We start from the raw sequence: 20,096 nt of genomic DNA on the forward strand, positions 1-20,096 counted from the left end.
GACACAAATATAGGCAGGAAAGCAGCAATTTACCCTTGGTGTGATTGTTATCAGAGATTTCCTAAGCTTTGCGGCTAGTGGATCTACCGTATTTTTCAGAGTATAAGACGCTCCGGACTATAAGACGCACCTACCTTTTTTGGTGAGGAGAACAAGAAAAAGAAATCTGCCTCTGCCTCCCAGCAATTTTGCCTTGTTGCAGCAAACAGCCTGCTTTACTTTCATTTTCATTTTCAGCATAGCTTGATTAGCACAAAAAAAAATCTGCTCCCAGCAATTTACCTCCTTTCAGCAAGCAGCAGAGGCCCACGCAACAATAGGCAATGGCAATCCCTGCAGCCTGAAACAGCTGAGAGCTGGGAGGGATCCAAAGGACAATCAACTTGTGCTAATTAGGCTGTGCTGAAGCTGAAATGGGCTGTTTCTTCTTGCTGCTTGCTGCAAGGAGGTAAATTGCTCGGAGGCAGAGGCCAAAGGGTGGGGGCCAGTGGGTGAGCGGGGCTACATTCTGTTTATAAGATGCACCCAATTTTCACTCCCTTTTAGGGGAGGGAAAGGTGCGTCTTACACTCCGAAAAATATGGTATTTGAAATTACAAGTCACCGAAGCTGCCACAAAATGATACCCAGAGCAAACATAGCATAACATCACCCTGTACCCGTGATGGCAAATCTTTTCCTGACTGAGTGCCCAAAGCACGCACGAGCCCCCAAAATGCAACACGCGCATGGCCACGTGCATGGGCCCCATCCCCATGCATGCATGCCCCGCCCCCCCTGCCCCACACGCTTGCGTAGCCGAGACCAGACAAGCAGCTGGCTAGTGGGAGGTACGCATACATGCGCGGTGGAGCTGAACTGGGGCAATGGTTTGTGTGCCCACAGACAGGGCGCTACGTGCCACCTGTGGCACGCGTGCCACCTGTGGCACGCGTGCCATAGGTTCGCCATTACGGCCCTATACCATTTCAGACAAATGCTTATCCAATCTATTCTTCAAAACTTCCAGTGTTGGAGCACCTACAACTTCTGGTGGCAAGTCGTTCCACTGGTTAATTGTTCTAACTGTCAGGAAATTTCTCTCAGTTCTGGATTGCTCTTCTCCTTGATTAGTTTCCATCCTTTGCTTCTTCTTCTGGCCTCATAGATCAGAAGCCTGCTGATGCTGCTTCTTGCTACTCTCTTTAGTTTTCCAAGATGCCTCCTTCCCCCCACCCCACCCCTTATCATGGTCTGTTTTTGGGGCAAAGTAAGCCAGCTTTCACAGATAATATTCTGTTGCAGCTGTCTACCCTTTTTTACTTTCTAAGAATTCTGCTAGGGCCTGATCTCCAAAGGATCTTTGGAATGAAAGATGTTTGCTTGCATTGCAGCACACCAGCTTCCCATTTAATGGTTAAGAATCTAAAATAAAATTACAATAGCATTCAAGGAGAGAAGGGTACGTTAACATCAGGCATCTGTTGAATCTATACAAGATGTTAATTGTGTTTATTTATATCATTTGCGTTAGGAGTACCTTAGCTGCTGAGAGTTCCCATTTAATATCTGGGAGGGAATACTTTGCCCATCCCTGCAGAGCTTATTAAGTCACAACAAGCCAGCAAATATTTGAATTCATTTACCTTGTCATAAATTCTTCAAACTTGGAGCTAGTGAGGTTTATACTGGACCACTGAGTGTCTGCCACCGGCTTGTGCTCAGGAGGACCCAAGTATGCAAGCAAAGTTGCCATCTTGTCAAACGGTCGCCTTCCAACAGCCTTGTGGTCCCTAGAGGAGGATTATAATTCAGGGATATAAGAATGGAATGGAATGGAATGGAATGGAATGGAATGGAATGGAATAGAATAGAATAGAATAGAATAGAATAGAATAGAATAGAATAGAATAGAATAGAATAGAATAGAATAGAATAGAATAGAATAGAATAGAATTCTTTATTGGCCAAGTGTGATTGGACACACAAGGAATTTGTCTTGGTGCATATGCTCTCAGTGTACATAAAAGAAAAGATACGTTCCTCAAGAATCATAAGGTACAACACTTAATGATAGTCATAGGTTATAAATAAGCAATCAGGAAACAATATGAATATACATTGTAAGGATACCAGCAACAAGGTTACTGTCATACTGTCATAAGTGGGAGGAGATGGGTGATGGGACCGATGAGAAGATGAGAAGATTAATAGTAGTGCAGATTTAGTAAATATTTTGACAGTGTTGAGGGAATTATTTGTTTAGCAGTTCGGGAAAAAACTGTTCTTGTGTCTAGTTTGTGTCTAGAAGCTTGAGGGATGTAATGTTTATCAAACTGCAAGTTGTTATAGACAACTACATGTTATACATGTTATACATGTTGACTTGTGACAATGATTTTTTTTTGGGGGGGATGTCAACCAGTCGTATGTCTAGGACTACCTATACTATAAGACAGGGTTTCTCAGTATTAGCAATTTTAAGATGTGTGGACTTCAACTCCTAGAATTCCCCATCCAGCATGGAGTTCTGGGAGTTAAAAGTCCACATATCTTAAAGTTGCTAGACTGAAAAACATAGCATGCAAAATACTATTTATATAGTTTAAAAAAATCACTAAAAGCCTGCTTGTTCACTACACTTAAAGGCCACATTTCTAGTATTAAGTGGCAACTCTTCCTCCTCCATTCCAAGTTTTATTGATGTGTAGGAACAATTAAGTCCTATTCCATGTTACATTTTTATAACAAAAAAGCAAATCTCAATCAAAGATTCCTAAACTTCCCATAGGGTTCAATCTACTCCATCTTATCTACACTCTGGGTCTGCTCTATGCTCAATACTATTGGGTAAATGATTGATTGAATTTATTTGCCATCGGTTCGTAAGGAAATGGCCCTGGGAGGCTTCCAATTAGCACTTTGTAATATGTATAATTATTTCTCAAGATGATACAAGTCATTTTAGTTGGATATATTCAACTAGTCAATGAAATAATTAATTTTCATGTTATCACAACTGTAAATTCTCTGTTGATTTAATGAATTTTTATTTTTACATGCATTATGTCCTTTCTTGTGTCCATGAGCCATCATGGCGCAGTGGTTAGAATGCAGTACTGTGGCTAATTGTGCCGACTACTGGCTGCCAGCAGTTTGGCAGTTTGAGTCTCACAGGCTCAAGGTTGACTCAGCCTTCCATCCTTCCGAGGTCGATAAAACGAGGACCCAGATTGTTGGGGGCAAGAGGCTGACTCTGTAAACTGCTTAGAGAGGGCTGTAAAAGCACTGTGAAGCAGTATATATATCTAAGTGCTATTTCTCAGCCTTTTTACCCCTAGTCAGGTACTATTATTACCTGTTGCTGGAAAGGTACTGCCCGATCTTTTCTTGATTGTTCCACAGCAAACGATGTAGTGCAAGCACATTGCCATCACTGATGAAAGAGAGGCTGTGATTGACTGTATCACTAGCTGGACAATCTGAGGCAATGTCAAGGAAAAACCTACAGAGAAACAGAAGACACTGTGCCTTTCTTATCAAAGCATCTACAAAAACAATGAGGATATGGATCACTAGGACTTGAATTGGGTTCAGCATCAAGAACTTTCCAACAGAAGTCAATAATGTGAACTAACCAACCCAACTTCTTTTTAACAGAACAACAGAGTTGGAAGGGACCTGGAAGATCTTCTAGTCCCGTGATGGCGAAGCTATGGCACACGTGCCGGAAGTGGCCCGCAGACCCATCTCTCCAGGCACATGAGCCGTCGCCCGTTGCTCTTCCGGGTTCTGCCGTGCTGGCCAACTGGTCTTCACATGCGTGGGAATGCCGGAAACCGGAAGAGCAGCTCCCGGTGTGCATGAGTGCCCCGGGAAGATGGTCTTTTGGTTTCTGGCACGCAGGTGCACGTGAAAACCAGCTGGCCGGTGTACATGCGCAGGCCAGAAACTGGAACATCATCTTCCCAGCATGCAGCTGCTTTTCTGGTTTCTGGCGCTTCCGCGCATGTGAAAACCAGCTGGCTGGTGCACCGGAAGAGCAACAGGCGACAGCTCGCGTGCCCAAAGACATGGAGAGGGGATCCCGGGACTCGCTTCCTAGGGGAGCAGAGCTGTTATTTATTAATTCAATTTATTTATTAATTCAATTTGTATGCCGCCCCTCTCCGAAGACTCAGGGCGGAGTCTTCACCAGGACAGGGAGGCAGAGGCTTCCCTCCCTCCCTGCCTGAGCAGGTTTCTTGCACGGCCCCAACCCTCCAGCATGTAGCACTGACGCACATCCGCACACAGGGCAGTGGGGCAGCGTTTGCTGGCTGGGCAGGTGGCATTTTTGGCATTTTTATTCGCCTCTCGAGTCCTTCCCAATAACCTGGGAGAAGCAGATGTTGTTTGATGGTATTAAAGGTATCCTCCTAAGATGGAAGCTGTTCCAAGTAAAGCTGCTCTTTGCTATGGACTGGGGGGTGATTTTGTCAATCTCAGCAGTATTCAAGTGGTGTATACTGGGACTCATTTACCTGCCTCTAGCATGTACTCTGCCTCTGGCTTGAAAAACTATACAGGCAAAACTTGCTTCAAAAAAAATCAAAACACTCTTACTGGCTTACCTTCTTGCAGCATCAAAGTTGCTTTTCACAAAGTCATTAAAAGGCCGCATGTGTTCCTCCTTTGTAAACAAGACATGGTTAGCGATGCTCTGAAGTACCTGAACAAAAGAAACCAACAGAGTGAGTGAGTCATGCAAACCGCATTTGAAGAAGTTTCCTTTCTGAACTTACATGCCAAGTATTGCAGAAGATTTATTCTAATCCAAGATATTTGATAGTATGAATGTAACAGGATACATTGGCATATAGCGAAATTCCATCAAATGCCCATTTCTCCTAAGACAGCTTCAGGCTAGGAACAGTTTCACTAGTTAGAAGCAGCCTTCCCCAATCTGATGCCTCTCCCATGTACTGAACTCCCAACCTCACTTGTCAGCAGAAAAACAACCAACTGCTTAAGGGCCTAGGAACAGGGGTGAAATCCAGCAGGTTCTGAAGAACCGGTAGCAGACATTTTGAGTCGTTTGGAGAACTGGCAAATACCACCTCTGGCTGGCCCCAGAGGTGGGGTGGGAATTGGGATTTTGCAATATCCTTCCCCCAGGAGTGGGGTGGGAATGGAGATTTTGCAGTATCCTTCCTCTGGAGTGGGATGGAAATGGAGATTTTGCAGTATCCTTCCCCTGCCACGCCCAACAAGCCACACCCACAGAACCAGTAGTAAAAAAATTTGAATTTCATCTCTGCGTAGGAAAGTCCAACACAACGGAGTCTGCACTAGATCAGGGGTCTCCAACCTTGGCAACTTTAAGCCTGGAGGACTTCAACTCCCAGAATTCCCCAGCCAGCAAAGCTTAAAGTTGCCAAGGTTGGAGACCCCTACACTAGATTGTTGAAAGTTTGATTATGCAGACGTGTTTTATTTGGGCAAAGAAGCATACTTCAGGGCATGCTGTCCTTGGGTTATGACAGCAATTGGGATCAGGATTTCCATCATTAATTGATGTGGTTATAAATGTTGTGGTCCGCCAGCAGCTTGCGGAGCTGGCAGTGGAGTTGGACAGCGATGAGGCTGAGGAAGAACATGGGCCAGTCCTGGAGGCTGGGGAAGGCCCGGATGAGGGCTCTGCGTCAGAGGCAGAGATGGGGCCAGGGCCATCGGGGAGTGAGGTGCAGACTCCAGAGCCTCCAGAGACTGATAGGAGTGAGGCAGAGGAACAGGAGGAGCCTGTTCCTAATGCACACATGAGAAGAGCTGCCAGAAGTCAAGAGCAGCTCAAGCAAAGAAGACAACTCGGGAGTAGGGCCAAGAGATGATTGGCCCCTCCCATAAGGCTTAAAACAGACCAGCAACAGCTCTTGGGCTCTTTGTTGGAAAACAACGTTGGTAGCTTCGTCTTTTTCTTTGTCTACGTCTTGGATTTATTTTTGTATCTGTGACTTCTGAACGTTTGCCAAGAAAGGCCTTTGGCAGTTTGCCTAATTGGACCAAGGTTTGCGATAGGACTGAGGAATTTGTGTTGGCAGGAATTTGCTTTAATTTAGTTGAACGACGCTGGGAATGAAGTAATTCTCAGCTGTTCGAATAAAGTTGGTTTTTTTCACTGACTGATTTTCCTACTACTTACTTGGGCCTGGGTCACAACAATAAAGTATAACATCATGTGAATGGATTGCTTAGTGAGGGCAATCTCTGCAGTCCCTTTTGCCATTGTTAGGCAAGGACCTCATGTGACTGCAAGATGGGAAGAGGTATTGAAACTGCACCAAGGGCAAGCAGGCCAACAGACAAGAACTACAGGTGGGTGGGTACTGTGGGCAGGACGTATAAAGTTCAAGGAGGAGCCGTGATGGCATAGTGGTTAGAATGCAGTATTGCAGGCCGACTCTGTCCACTGCCAGGAGTTCGATCCTGACCGGCTCAAGATTGACTCAGTTTTATAACCTTTACCAACCAAGGTTGGTAAAATGAGGACCCAGATTGTTAGGGGCAATATGCTGACTCTGTACACCGCTTAGAGTGTGCTTCTAGGTAGGCAGGTACCACAGGCTGATGCTACAGATTGTGTTCAGGTAGGTGACATGGGCAGGTGCTATGGAGTCTGAGATCCCCATGGAGCCTGAGTGGCGTAGGAGGCTAATGCCTACTAAGGCAGCATTTAACATCCAGCTGCCTGCAATTACTGCAAGTTTAATTCTCACCAGGCTCAAGGTTGACTCAGCCTTCCATCCTTTCTAAGGTGGGTAAAATGAGGACCAGGTTTGTGGGGGCAATAAGCTGACTTTGTATAAAATATACAAAAGTATGAAGGCTATTGCTTAACGCATTGTAAGCCGCCCTGAGTCTCCGGAGAAGGGCGGCATATAAAAATTAAAAAAAAAAAAATGGCATCAAGGAACGCCTTGGGAGAAAAAATGGTGGGAGGGACCTCAAGGAACAATTAACAATTTCCTGCCAGCTTCCCCACTGACTTTGCCGGTGAGAAGCCAACAGGGAAGGTTATAAATGATGATCATGTGACAAAAGAATGTTGCGATGACCAGAACTTCAAGGACTGGTTGTAAGTCCGCCTCATTCAGCGTCATCTTAACTTTGAATAGTGGGGGATTGTAACCTGAGGACTACCTGTAATCCAATGGTCAAACTTGTGGGAAACTATATTTGAATGTAATTTCTGTTGAATGATCTGTTGTTTATATAACAGAATATATACCATAATTATTCATCCTACATTTAATAATTTTTCACTTCTGCCACCTATTACAATTACAATCTGTGTCAACTTTTGGAGGGGCTTTAAGAATCATACCCAAATCTTCAGAGCTGCAAGCAGGTTGCCATCTCTTGAGCTCATTTATTTTAATTCTTCCATAAAAGCAAAATGCCCAATTCCACCACGATCACATCCTTGCTATTCCCTGCCATCCAGCATAAAAGAGACAGTTTCTCACCTTTGACATTAACTTCAGACCCCTTTCGATTCTTGGCGGAGGCTTCCTATCCAGTATGCCAGCCTCATACGGGGACACAATAGCCGGATTAATGAATCTCAAGAACATTGCGCTCCCAACTGCTCCAATGCTATTCTGAGGAAACCGTTGGCTGACCACCTAAACAGCACAGGATGGAAATTAAGAAAGCCATCATTTAAATGTAGGATAAAAAGCCAGTTTAATAAAGGAGAATGCTTCGGCCAACTTTCCCTTACATGTCATTGTTTCAGAATGACGCTAGACAAGTAGCCAAATGGTTTCTATGTTAAAACAGGTTCCAGAGGCAAGAGCCAAATTGTTATAAGGAGGAAAGGAAGAAAGTTATTGAAAATAGTATAGAGGAGGCATGATTTAACAACAGGGGTTACATTCGCTTTCATACAGACAAACATCTTACTGTGAAGCCAGTGCGTGAGCAATTCGTATCTCCGAAAATAAAACTAAGAAGATATTTCAAAATATACTAATTAGGAAAAAAAGGAGTTATTCTATATTGAGCCCAACATTTTAAAATTCTGATTTAAAAAATCACTAATATAACCAATTGATTCACCCACTCTGTTCATAACAATTAAAGCACCAGAGAATGATTCTCATAGCAACAACTTTTCACAAAACATGAATGGAACCCATTCATAAAAAAAAAATCACACATAACCTCTGTGAAAAAAAATGGTACTCACTCATGTCGGAAAATAACTGCATTTACTATACAGGCAAGAAAATCTGTCTGTCTGTCTGTCTGTCTGTCTCCCAATAGGGGAGAATATTTGTAACTCAGAACTAAGAAGAGGACGGGTCCTTAGTGCTCTCTGAACTTGGTTGTTGTTGTTTTTTGCAGACATTTCATTACCAAACTAGGTAACATCATCGCCATTTATGATGTTACTTAGTTTGGTAATGAAACATCTGCAAGAAAACAACCAAGCTTGGACAACACCAAGGACCCCTTATTAATTTATTAAATTTCTATGCCACCCATCTCACTTATACAGCGACTCTGAGTGGCTTACATGAGAGAAGGATGAGGAGGGAAGGGGAAAGGATCAGAATAAATATATTCAAATGATTTTCTTTCGTCCTGAATCCTTCTGGGACACTTTGGGTCTCAAAAGAGCCATTTCCAATCAAAGGTGATTTGGAAAGGGATAAACGACCTTCAAGCTTAAAAACTTACTACTCTCTTAGGCAGACATCTTCAAACTTGGCAGCTGTAAGACTCGTGGACTTCAACTCCCAGAATGCTACGCTGGGTGGAGAATTCTGGGAGTTGAAGTCCACAAAGCTGCCAAGTCTTAGGACAGGATTCTGGTTTTGGATCTTAGCTTCTAGGAGTCCTGTAGGTAAGTAATCAGGATCAAAGCCCACCCCATTCCCATTCCCATTATAGGTCTCCGGATCTGCTACACATCCTAACAAGATGAAGAATTCTTATGCAAAAAACAGATTTTATGCAAAGATTGGATAGCCCATGTTAGTTGCAATTTATGCAAAGAATGGAGAGTCCGCATTAGTTGCAATTTCAGCGCATACAAAGAAGTTCCTGTAGACGCAATACTATCCATCACTGCTTTTCTTCCCATGCCCAAAGACGAGGTGGCACACACTTTCTGTGTAATTTCCTATCCAAAGACCAGCCGGACTGAGAATTCTCCAAATCTAATAAAAAGTGTAGAATTAGCTTTGCTAATTCAGAGAACAGGTAAACTCAATAACTCAATAGAATTCCAAACACTTATCCAAAGGCTTGGGGATTGCAAAAGATGGGTTTGATGCTAGGGAGCAGCGCTTTGTTTTGACAAAAGGGCCTACAAATATGGACTTCTAAGCAGTGGTGAAATCCAATTTTTTTTTTACTACCAGTTCTGTGGGCGTGGCTTGGTGTGGCTTGGTGGGCATGGCAGGGGAAGGATACTGCAAAATCTCCATTCCCACCCCACTCTGGGGCCAGCCAGAGGTGGTATTTGCCGGTTCTCCGAACTACTCAAAATTTCCGCTACCGGTTCTCCAGAACCTGTCAGAACCTGCTGGATTTCACCCCTGCTTGTAAGGGGACTGGCATGTTTCAGCAAGTGGGCCACAACCTGACAATTCAGGGTTATAGAAGATGGCCCACACTGTAAAAATTGACCTAGAAGTCAAAAGGCAAATTGTGGACCTTGCTGAACCCGGAGAACATTTGGGCAAGCAAGCAGCATGAGTTAAATAGGCAACATACTTTTTTCCTATCTTGACTGACTGAACAGGAAGAACCACAGAGAGAAAATAAATCAACACACTCAGAATCCATGATACTAATGAGGACCTACCAGAGGTGGCATTGAAGGACCTCCTCCATACAAAGAATCCAGATGGCCATGTGGTTGCCCCCGCCCCCCCCCCCCCCACTCCTCAAAAGCCAAAGTCTTGTTGGATCTTCCATATCATCACTCATCTATGGAGATTCTCCGTCATCCAGGTCATGGTTGTCCCAAAAAGGTGCTTTTTCAAAAGGCAACTGGGACTTCGTTTTTCCTCGAAGAAGTCTCGCTTCTCACCCAAGAAGCTTCTTCAGTTCAGAACTGAAAAAGGTTCTTGGATGGGAAGCAAAACGTCTTTGAGGAAAAACCAAAGAAAATCCAGTTGGCTTTTGAAGAAGCATCTTTGGGACATATCATCATTCAAATCTCATCAGAGACCAGACTTTTAAGAGAGAGAGAGAGAGGGACAGAAATGGAAGAAGCTGACAATACTCTTATTGATGCCATGGACCTACCCCACAGAGAAAAAGGGAAACCCTTTCATCCCCCAAAGAGAATGGTACATAAGCAATAAAATAAGCCTTAGGGCAAAATGCACAAGCAAGGCACTTTAAACCAGGGGTCTCCAACCTTGGCAACTTTAAGACAAAGCTGGCTGAGGAATTCTGGGAGTTGAAGTCCACAGGTCTTAAAATTGCCAAGGTTGGAGACCCCTGCTCTAAACTCTCAGACCATCTGCATATATTCAATGCATATGTAGCCAGACGTTTAATCTTATTAAGCAATAGAAAGTCATAAAGGAGTACAAAATGCATTTTTTAAAATGAAGGAAACAATTTCAGCATTTTGCTTAGCAACCTCTCTAAAAAAAAATCCAGGCAAAGCAAACCAGCATCTTTGCAAAGATCCCAGACCACTTCTCTTTGCCTGACCAAGGAAAGAAAGTCAGAAAGTAGTAACTAAGAAAGTAACTAAGTTAGAAAGTAACTTTCTTAGTTACTCCATTTAGCAACCGTGTTCCCTATTCCACCTCCAAACGGATGCAGAAAAAAAAAAAAGAGTATAGGTAGCCCTTGACTTACAACCGTCCGTTTAGCAACTGTTTGAGGTTACGACAGCACTAAACAAAGTGACTTGCAACTGGTCCTCGCACTTACTACAACTGTTGTAGCATCCCCACAGGCACGTGAACAAAATTTGGGTGCTTGGCAACCAGCATCTATTTATAAATGGTTGTGGCATCCCGGGTGTGTGTGTGTGTGTGTGTGTGTCTGTGTGTGTGTGTGTGTGTCTGTGTGTTACTTGATCGCCATTTGAGACTCTCCCACCCAGCTTCCAACAAGCAAATTCAACGGGGGAAGCCTGATTTATTTAACAACCGCACCGATTCGCTTAACAACTAGGGCAAAAAAAAAAAAAACAGATCATAAAATCAGGCACGGCTCACTTAACAACTACCTTGCTTAGCAATGGAAATTCTGGTCCCAATTGTGGTCGTAAGTCGAGGACTAACTATAACCGACAGTCATGCTTTTATTACTGCGGTGTTTACTCCCCTCACTCCTTTCCAGTTTTGAAAATTGGTTCCATCCGAAAAGATGAACTTCGAAACATGCACTAACTGTGCACCCACACGGCCCTCGTAACAACAACAACGAGGTCCTCTTTATCTGACACACACTTCAAAATCAACACTCCCCTCCCCCACTTGCTGCTGCTCACATTTTGATAAGAAAACCCCTGTGGTTTCCTGAGCGGCTTCTTCAATGCCATCAAGGGAAAAAATGAAAGGATACCGAGATATCTTTAGGATAGATCTAGACCAGTGATTGCTAACCTTTTTGCCGTCGCGTGCCAAAAGTAGGGGAAGCGGGGGGGGGGGTCGCGGGTGCCCACATCCATAATTCAATGCGCCCTGCCCTCCCACGCATGCGCACGTGACACCCCCCCCATACTTCTCCCTGCTTTTGGCACGCAATGGCCTGGTGGGCCCGGTACGCCCATTTTTTGCCCTCCCCAGGCTCCTAGAAAGCCTCTGGTGCCTGGGGAGGGCAAAAACAGCCTTCCCCATCCCTCCGGAGGCCTTCTGGATGCCAGAAACAGCCAGTTTCCCAACTTCCGGTGGGACTGGAAGGCCTGAAAATCAATTGGCTGGTGCGCGGATGCGCACTGGAGCTGAGCTAGGGTAACACTCGCGTGCCCACCACTATGGCTCCGCATGCCACTTGTGGCACCCGTGCCATTAGGTTCGCCATCACGGATCTAGACAGTCCAACTAATACAAAGGCAACCACACTCCTTGTCTTTAATTTCGGAATTTCCCGTTTAGTTCCTTAACATTGCAATGGTTGGCAAAGAGGGTTATCGGAAAGCTGTTGCGGAGCGGCAGAGATTTCCTTCCGAAGGAAAAGAAGAAGAGAGGCACATTCAGATTTTTGTGGGTTTTTTTTTTTAAAACAAGCATCACTTCAACTGAGTGTTAATTCAATTTAAAAAGCGTCTTTAGTGCCAGAATTAGTAGAATGATTTGACAATGAGTGTCAAAGGAGGTTGGAAGGAAAAGAGTTTTGGGAACGAAGAGCAAAAGCAGAAAGTGGGGAAGAGGGTGTTTGTGTGCTTTGAAAGAAATGGCTTAATAAAACTTCTCCAAAACTTACTGCTTTTTTGTTTTCCTTTTTTTCTTTTACGGTAGCTTTATTCAGGAGAGAGTGGCAAGTTGCCTACAGAACAGAGATGAGCACAAACAAGTCACAGCACCAACTACATACAGCAAAAAGAAAAAATGTTCTGTACATGAAATCACACAATCAAATGTAACGGAATGAAACAACAACAACAAAAAATGAAGTGTGCACACTAGCGCTCGATGGAATTTCTATTTCATGTTGGTGACCAACATCTAGTCCAGTGTTTCTCAACCTTGGTAGCTTGAAGATGGGTGGACTTCAACTCCCAGAATCCCCCAGCGCTGCTGGCTGGGGGATTCTGGGAGTTGAAGTCCACCCATCTTCAAGCTTCCAAGGTTGAGAAACACTGATCTAGTCACAAGTAGTAAGCAGGCATATGTTGTTCCAATCATTTCTACTATTTCTGGCTAGGTTAAAAGTAGTTTCAAAAAGAGCATTTGCTAATGAGGCACTTAAAAGATCTGAACTGTTCCGAATACGTTCCAGCAAAAAATTTAAATATATTCTTCCCCAAAACAAAAAAGCATTTCCAGCCTAACAATGATCGGTGACAACATTTAATTCCGTCTCTTGTGGATTTATGGACTTTCAAACCAATTTATAGATTTCTGTTTTTCATTTTACAAACTCATGATGAAGTGGTCTCTCCTTCAGAGAGAAATCTTAATACAGGTAGTCCTCGATTTTACAACAGTTCGTTTAGTGACCCTTCAACGGCACTAAAAAAGTGAGTTATGACCGTTTTTCGCACTTACAGCCACTGCAGCATCCTCATGATCATGTGATCAAAATTCAGATGCTTGGCAACTGACTCATAATTATGATGGCTGCAGCGTCCCGGGATCACTGTGATCCCCTTCTGATAAGCCAAGCCAATGGGGAAGCCAGATTCACTTAACAACCCTCTTCCTAACTTAACAACTGCAGTGATTCACTTAACAAATGTGGCAAGAAAGGGCGTAAAATGGGGCAAAGCTCATTTAACAAATGTTTTGGTTAGCGACATAAATTTTGGGTTCAATTGTGGCCGTAAGTCCAGGACTACCTGTAAAGGCTAATGTCTCCAAATTGCAAAGGCTTGTGAAGGTGCTACTTCTCTTCTATCCATCTACACAAAATCGTGCGCAGCAGGCTTTGGCAAGCTTATCTCAAATGGTGTGAGGCCCAAGAGTTATGGTTCTGCAGTGTCTTTTACTGAAACATCTGCTGAGACAGCAGAATAAGCTTGGCTGAGTAATAGACAACAATAAAAAAGGATGATTACCAAAGTCATTTTCCAACCAGTCACAAAACTGGCTGTAAGCCTCAAGTATTTTCCAAACCTTGAGAGGCATTATTTTAACCCTAATAAAATAAAGCTGCTTTGGTGTATTTTTCATACCATTTCATACATGCAGATTGTACGGTAGAAAGCCAAAAAAAATGAATGAGGATCCTGTCATAATCTTCAGATATTATAATCTTCATTCCAACATTCAGACAAGGATTGGGAGATAGACTCATTACAAAAATAAATAAATACATAAAATCAACCATCAGATGTATTTTTATGATTTGTAGCTCGACTCCCACATCTGTACACTCAGGTCTCATTGAATCTTGTAGATACTGAAATAGGGACTTTTATGAAAATATCTTTGGAAACAAACTGGAAGTTGCAGTTGTACAAAATAACAAAAGTGTGCCATGTTTCCCTGAAAATAAGACCCTGTCTTATTTATTTACTTATTTATTTATTGCCACAAAAAAAGGCACCAGGTCTTATTTTGGGGGGATATCATCCACTGACTAACCTCACTTGCACTCGTCACCCCTGGCCTCCTTTTCACTGTCAGAGGCCTTCAGGAACTTCTTCTTCTGTGGCCGGCAAGGCTTTACAGAGCCGGAGCTTTGTTATCAGCTACAGAGGCCTTCAGGAAAGTCTTGCCAGCCTTGCCGGCAGCAAAAGAAATGGGCCGGCGAGGCAGGTGTCGGTGTGTGCAAGGCCTGGCTACAACTGTCCAAAGTAAGTAGTAGGGCAGCTCCACCACCCCACACCCCCACCGTAGCTTAATTTTTACCCGTGCACTCTGAAATGGGTGGGATCTTAATTAGGGCTTATTTCGGGGGTAGAGCTTCTGTTGGGCGCACATGTAAAAATTAAGCTAGGATTTACTTTCAGGGTAGATCGTATTTTCGGGGAAACAGGGTAATTCTACGCTGTTAGCTGCTTAGGAAGCCCAACTTAAGTCATCGGTACCTACCTTCAAAGGCCTCAGTTGGCTTAAGGCCCAAGTTCCTTTTTTTGTAGGAATGAATCTGGTTTTCAAAACATGCAGAAGTCATCCTCCCTATCAAAGGTCTGCCAAGAGGAACTAAACACCTATGTTTTCTCTGCCTATAGAATGCACCTCGTTTGACTTTAGAATTTACATTCCTAATTTTAAAGGTGCATTTTTAAATTGAATATTCTGCTTCCGTTTTCAAATGCTGTTAATTGCTCGGAGTGCTTGCTAGAGCCAAAAGGCTGAACTGACTCAATAAAGAAAAATATCAGCTTCAAACCTCTGGCTTTGAGGATCACTCATTCCTTTCAACACACCTGTGTGTTCTCAAGAAGTATCCAGGTCAAAGAGCATTTGTTTTATCAATTCATCCTCCACTTAGAACTCAAGGGTAATTTCAAGAGTCCTTAGCACAAGGAGGCAAGGAACAAGTCAACACCATACAAGCTGCTGGATCATTGCCAACATCCATCAACTTTACCATGTGATAAAAAAAAGCTCTATAATAGGAACTGGCTAGAAGTTTTGTTAAGAGTTGTTTATGGTGATTCTCAGTCACCCAGGTCATGGTTGTCCCAAAGGTGCTTTTTCAAAAGGCAAGTGGTCTTTGTTTTTCTTTGAAGACGTTTAGCTTCTCATCCTACCAAGAAGCTTCTTCAATTCAGTTTGGTTAGAGTTAGCACATTACTATTTAGTACTATAATTACTATTAGAGTAACTAACACAGATTACTCCGAATTGGATAGGCTTCCAATCACTGCGCCACCTCGGCTCTATTCTACTAGCTTAAGAACTGCAGTGATTCACAACAACTGTGGCAAGGAAGGTCGTAAAATAGGGCAGAATTCACAACTGTTTCACTTAGCAACAGAAATTTGGGGTTCCATTGAGGTCGTAAGTCAAGGATTATCTGTACATCCAGTATGGATGGGGGTAGAGGCAGGGAAAAAGAGGTGACATAATTTAACATCCAAGTACTGTATATCATGCCTTATTCTCTTCCTTTCAGTACTGTGCTCAGAAGAATCATATAATACCATCTGTGCGCTCTCTGAATGAAAGGCAGAGCCCACCTGTGTTTTAAGCCTCTGCTTCTGAACCAAAAACATTACATCCAGCTGTACAGAAAAACTGTAGTTCAAGAAAGAAAACATGGATTTTTGTTTTTATGTATGACAACAGCAGTGAGACTTTTGTACACAGAGGTAGAAAGGCTACAAAATTGTCTCCTTTGATTAAAGAAAAGACCTTGTCTACCTTGGTAATCTTTTTTGGAATTTTTCTGCACGACACGGAAAGAAAAGAAAGTGTAATTTTGAGGATTTGATGATCAGAACTGTTTAGGATTATAGAAACACTGTGTTTTATGGTTGGTTTTAGAGTAAGAGATTAATGTATTTTATATTTGCTTCTGTACCAGATAAAATTGGAAGTTTTTTTTTTTAATTGATTTATATGCCCCCCTTCTCCGGAGACTCAGGGTGGCTTACAATGCGTTAAGCAATAGCCTTCATATTTTTGTATATTTATACAAAGTCAGCTTATTGCCCCCACAAACTGGGTCCTCAATTTACCTACCTCAAGTTATCCTTTTCCCCTCTGAGCTTCTGTAATTCCTATTTTTCAGTTCCTTTATATTTTCTTTTGTTGAAATTTAACAACGTTTTTTTAAAAAAGGAAAGAAAGGTCTGTAGTTAAGCCTATTATTAGACCTTTCATTTTGTGAGACGGAAGCGTTTATGAAGAGAAGTGTTCAATTATGCCATGTCCTACTTAGATGGGATAATCCCATTATCCTATGATCCCCCTGAGCATACTATTTCTGTTTCAGACATATAAAACTTTGGGAGGAACAAACACAGAAGCTCCTGCATCCAGTATAGGAGCTTTGGCTGTGCGCAAAACATTTAGTACACAAAACTAAACAAATAAAAGAGCCTTCTTGTTCCAAGTTGTAAACAGAACTAAACAGAACAATGTGCCGTTTTTTTGGTCCAAAATGGACCATTTTTTCATCAAGTATGAGACAAAATGATGAAAGGAAGAATGTTTGTTCCAAATCGAGAATGTGGGAAATTTCTCTTCTGTACTTTGAACATTTTACATGCTTTAAAGTCCACCTCAGCACACAGGTTTGACACATTGAACTACAACCCAGGGTCCATCCCACTTTGGTGACTCTTAATAAAACGACTAATTGACAACCAAACAGGGAATTTTCTTGCTGGAAAAACAGAACAAAACAAAAAACAACAACAACAACCAAGCAAAACAAAAACTAGAGGGAAAATTACCTCTGCTATTTTGAAATGCTAAAAAGGCTGTAAGACAAAACCATTATTGAATTTTAAAACACCCCTTTTCTTTTAAAAAATGGCAGATATAAATTAGCTGCATTCCACCTCCAGTTTGTATTAACCTAATAGTCTTGTCTTAAAGCGCACAAACAAAAAAAAGGAACCAAATAGTTTGACCTCGAAGGGGCATGATGGTTCAGTGGTTAAAGATGCTGAATTTGTCAGCTGGAAAGTGACAGCTCAGGTTCGAGACCTGAGCACCGTGTGACAGGGTGAGATCCCAGGACAGCTCCTGCCCATCTAGCAGTTTGAAAGCATGCAAATGTGAGTAGATAAATAGGTACCACTTCGGTGGGAAGGTAACAGCATTCCGTGTACTTTTGGGATATAGCAATGTGGGCTGCATGACCATAGAAGTGTCTTCAGGCAATGCTGGCTCCCTCGGCTAAGAAGCCAAGATAAGTATTGCCCCCCTAGAGTCAGACGTAACTTGACAGGGGAAACCTTTACCTTTAGTTTGACTTCAAACCTGTGGGGAAATGTCAACTGAATCTCTCACCCTAAACAGCTTCCAGGTACAGTATATAAAAGGTTACTAGTCCCAAAGAGTTTACATCCTGCTATTTATGTGCCTTAGTGGTTAAGACGCTGAGCTTGTCAATCAAAAGGTCGGCAGTTCAACGGTTTGAATCTCTAGTGCTGTGTAACAGGGTGAGCTCCCATTACTTGTCCCAGCTTCTGCCAACCTAGCAGTTCGAAAGCTTGTAAAAAATGGAGGACTTCCAGTTGGCGCCGCGGGGATCCAGACGGGGAAATGGCGAGCTCCGCGGAGCTCTGCCAAAACCCCGTCTGCCAAGCTGCCGCCGACAGGTCTTCGGACCTCCCCTGTCTTGAAGGGACAGGGGGACAAGAAGGGACCCCTTGGACGGCCGAGAGGATCGGGCAGGTTCCCCAGGGCCGGAGGCTTTCCCTTCACGCCGGCAGCAGTGGAATGACAGCCATGGCGGCTGTCCTGAAACCGCGGCAACCGGGAACAAAGATCCTGCTGGAGGAGAGGAGGAGAAGCGAGAAGCACAGAGTGGAGCAGGGAGTTTGAAAGCCAAGTGAGTTGATTTCTGCCCAGGCGAGAACTGCCCGTAAATGCTGGATTACAAAAAGTGTGCCCCAGCCTTAACAGCGGCTGAGAAACATCGGGGCAAAAAGACTCAAATGAATGGTGGAGAAAAGACCTGTTGACAGATAGCGTTAATTACAGACTTTTTGGAAATGATTTTTTTTTACAGATTTGGTTTTATTGTTTTATTTTTCTGGATATTTCTTGTGGCTAAACGAGATTCGATTACGTTTGAGAGAGAGGAAGGAGAAGAGGAAATAAATATGCTTTTAAAAGAAAAGATGGCTGCCAGCTGAAAATGAAAGTGTAAATTCCAGACTGCTTGTTACTTGAAAGAGAAACTTTGTTGCTTGTTACTTAAAAGTGGATTATTTTGAGAAAAATTTCAAGAGGCTTGACTTTGGACATATAATCTGTGTATTGGAGGATATTGAAGACCAGAAAGAAGAAACTAAGTGAAATAATGAAAACTGATTTATTAAGCATGGCAACAAGAGAAAAAGGGCGTGGCAATAAAAGAAGAATATGATGATACCATAAATGGAATAGTCAATTCAGAAGTAACTTTATAGAACTTACAATTTAGAGGACATTGAAATGGAAAATAAATATACTCAGATAGATTGGAGAAGGGGGAAAAAATGGAATATAAAGTAACAAGATAACGAAATACTATAGTTTGAATTAAATGGATGTAATGGTGTCTGGGAGTTTGATCTTTGAATAATTTTAGGAGATACCTTCCTTCTTCTCTGGGCTCTCTCTCAATTCTATTTTTTTTTCCTTTTTCTTTTTTCCTTTTGTCCCTTTCCCCCTCTCTATTTTTTCTAATTCTCTTTTCAATTTCTTTTGTTATATTTCTATTCTCTTTCCTATTTTTATTCTTGTTTTTTTCTTTTGTTTTTATTTTAAGTATTATTAATATTGTTACTATTCTCTCTCTTTTTTCACTATTATTTTTATATAAGTTGATTTTATGAATATACAACAATTTGACTTGGAAAAAATGAGTATAAATGATTGAAAATTATGATTTTTGGATGTTTTAATACTTTTTTAAACTTGGAATTTTTAAGCCCTATTTACAGACCTAATAATTTAGAAGAAAATGTTCTCTAAGGTACTGGATATTAAGAAGAATTAATTAGACTTAAAAATTGTAAAAAATTGATTTTAAAGTGATTTAAAATGTTGATATTCATTGGAAATAAATATGGCACAGGAGAAAGCCTAGGAGAGAATAGGAGCTAAGATATTTGTCGATATACTTTTTTATTTTTAATCAGTTAAAGACATGGAGGAGAATGGATTTAAAAATGAATATGAGTAATATATTGTGAATTAATTTAAAGTTAAATAATTGAATAAGAGATGTAGAAATGGAGGAAAACATAAAGCTAGACAATAATTAAAATAAAATGTTATGAATTAGTTAAACAAATGAAGTTAGGAGTGGAGGGAAGCATGATTCTAGAGAACAGTGATAGTAAAGCTGTGATCTAGTCTTACAAATAAGGTAGGAGTGGAGGAAAGCATCATAATGGAGAACAGTTAAGGCAAAACTGGGAACAAGTTAAAAATAAAAACAAGAGTTAGGAGTGGAGGAAAGCATGGGCTGGAAAACAACCAAAGTAAAGCTGTGAACCAGCCATTAGAGTTAGGAGTGGAGGGAAGCATACGCTAGTAACAGTTAAAGCAAAACTGTGAACTAGCCAAAAATAAAAAGTTAGGAGTGGAGGAAAATATACCTGGAGAGCAACTGAAATATAGTTGTGAACCAGTTAAAAATAGAGGTTGGAGTGGAGGGAAGCATTGCTGGGAAGCAACTATTTGAGTTGCGAACCAGCTTCATAATAGATTTAAGAGGATTGAAGGAGATAATGTTGGTATGCAGTTAAAATTATACTCTGAACCAGCTCAAATAAGTAAGGTCAGGAGTGGAGGAAAGCATCGCTGGAAAGCAACTGA

At 42.1% G+C, this 20,096-nt stretch overlaps 1 protein-coding gene across 1 annotated transcript in view; it reads right to left on the reverse strand.

The window, feature by feature from the left end:
• NF1 (neurofibromin 1) overlaps nt 1-20,096 on the reverse strand; it is a 246,119-nt gene that overhangs the window by 147,874 nt on the left and 78,149 nt on the right. Inside the window, exons 31-35 of the mRNA XM_070932037.1 lie at nt 12,424-12,486; nt 7,485-7,643; nt 4,593-4,690; nt 3,338-3,484; nt 1,626-1,772 (exon numbers count right to left, since the gene is read on the reverse strand). Coding sequence (XP_070788138.1) covers nt 1,626-1,772; nt 3,338-3,484; nt 4,593-4,690; nt 7,485-7,643; nt 12,424-12,486 — 614 coding nt within the window. The remainder of the gene's footprint in view (nt 1-1,625; nt 1,773-3,337; nt 3,485-4,592; nt 4,691-7,484; nt 7,644-12,423; nt 12,487-20,096) is intronic.

Source organism: Pituophis catenifer, unplaced genomic scaffold, assembly GCF_029215685.1.
Source record: "Pituophis catenifer annectens isolate HBS135680 unplaced genomic scaffold, rPitCat1.0.hap2 SCAF_1, whole genome shotgun sequence".
Lineage (NCBI taxonomy): Eukaryota > Metazoa > Chordata > Lepidosauria > Squamata > Colubridae > Pituophis > Pituophis catenifer.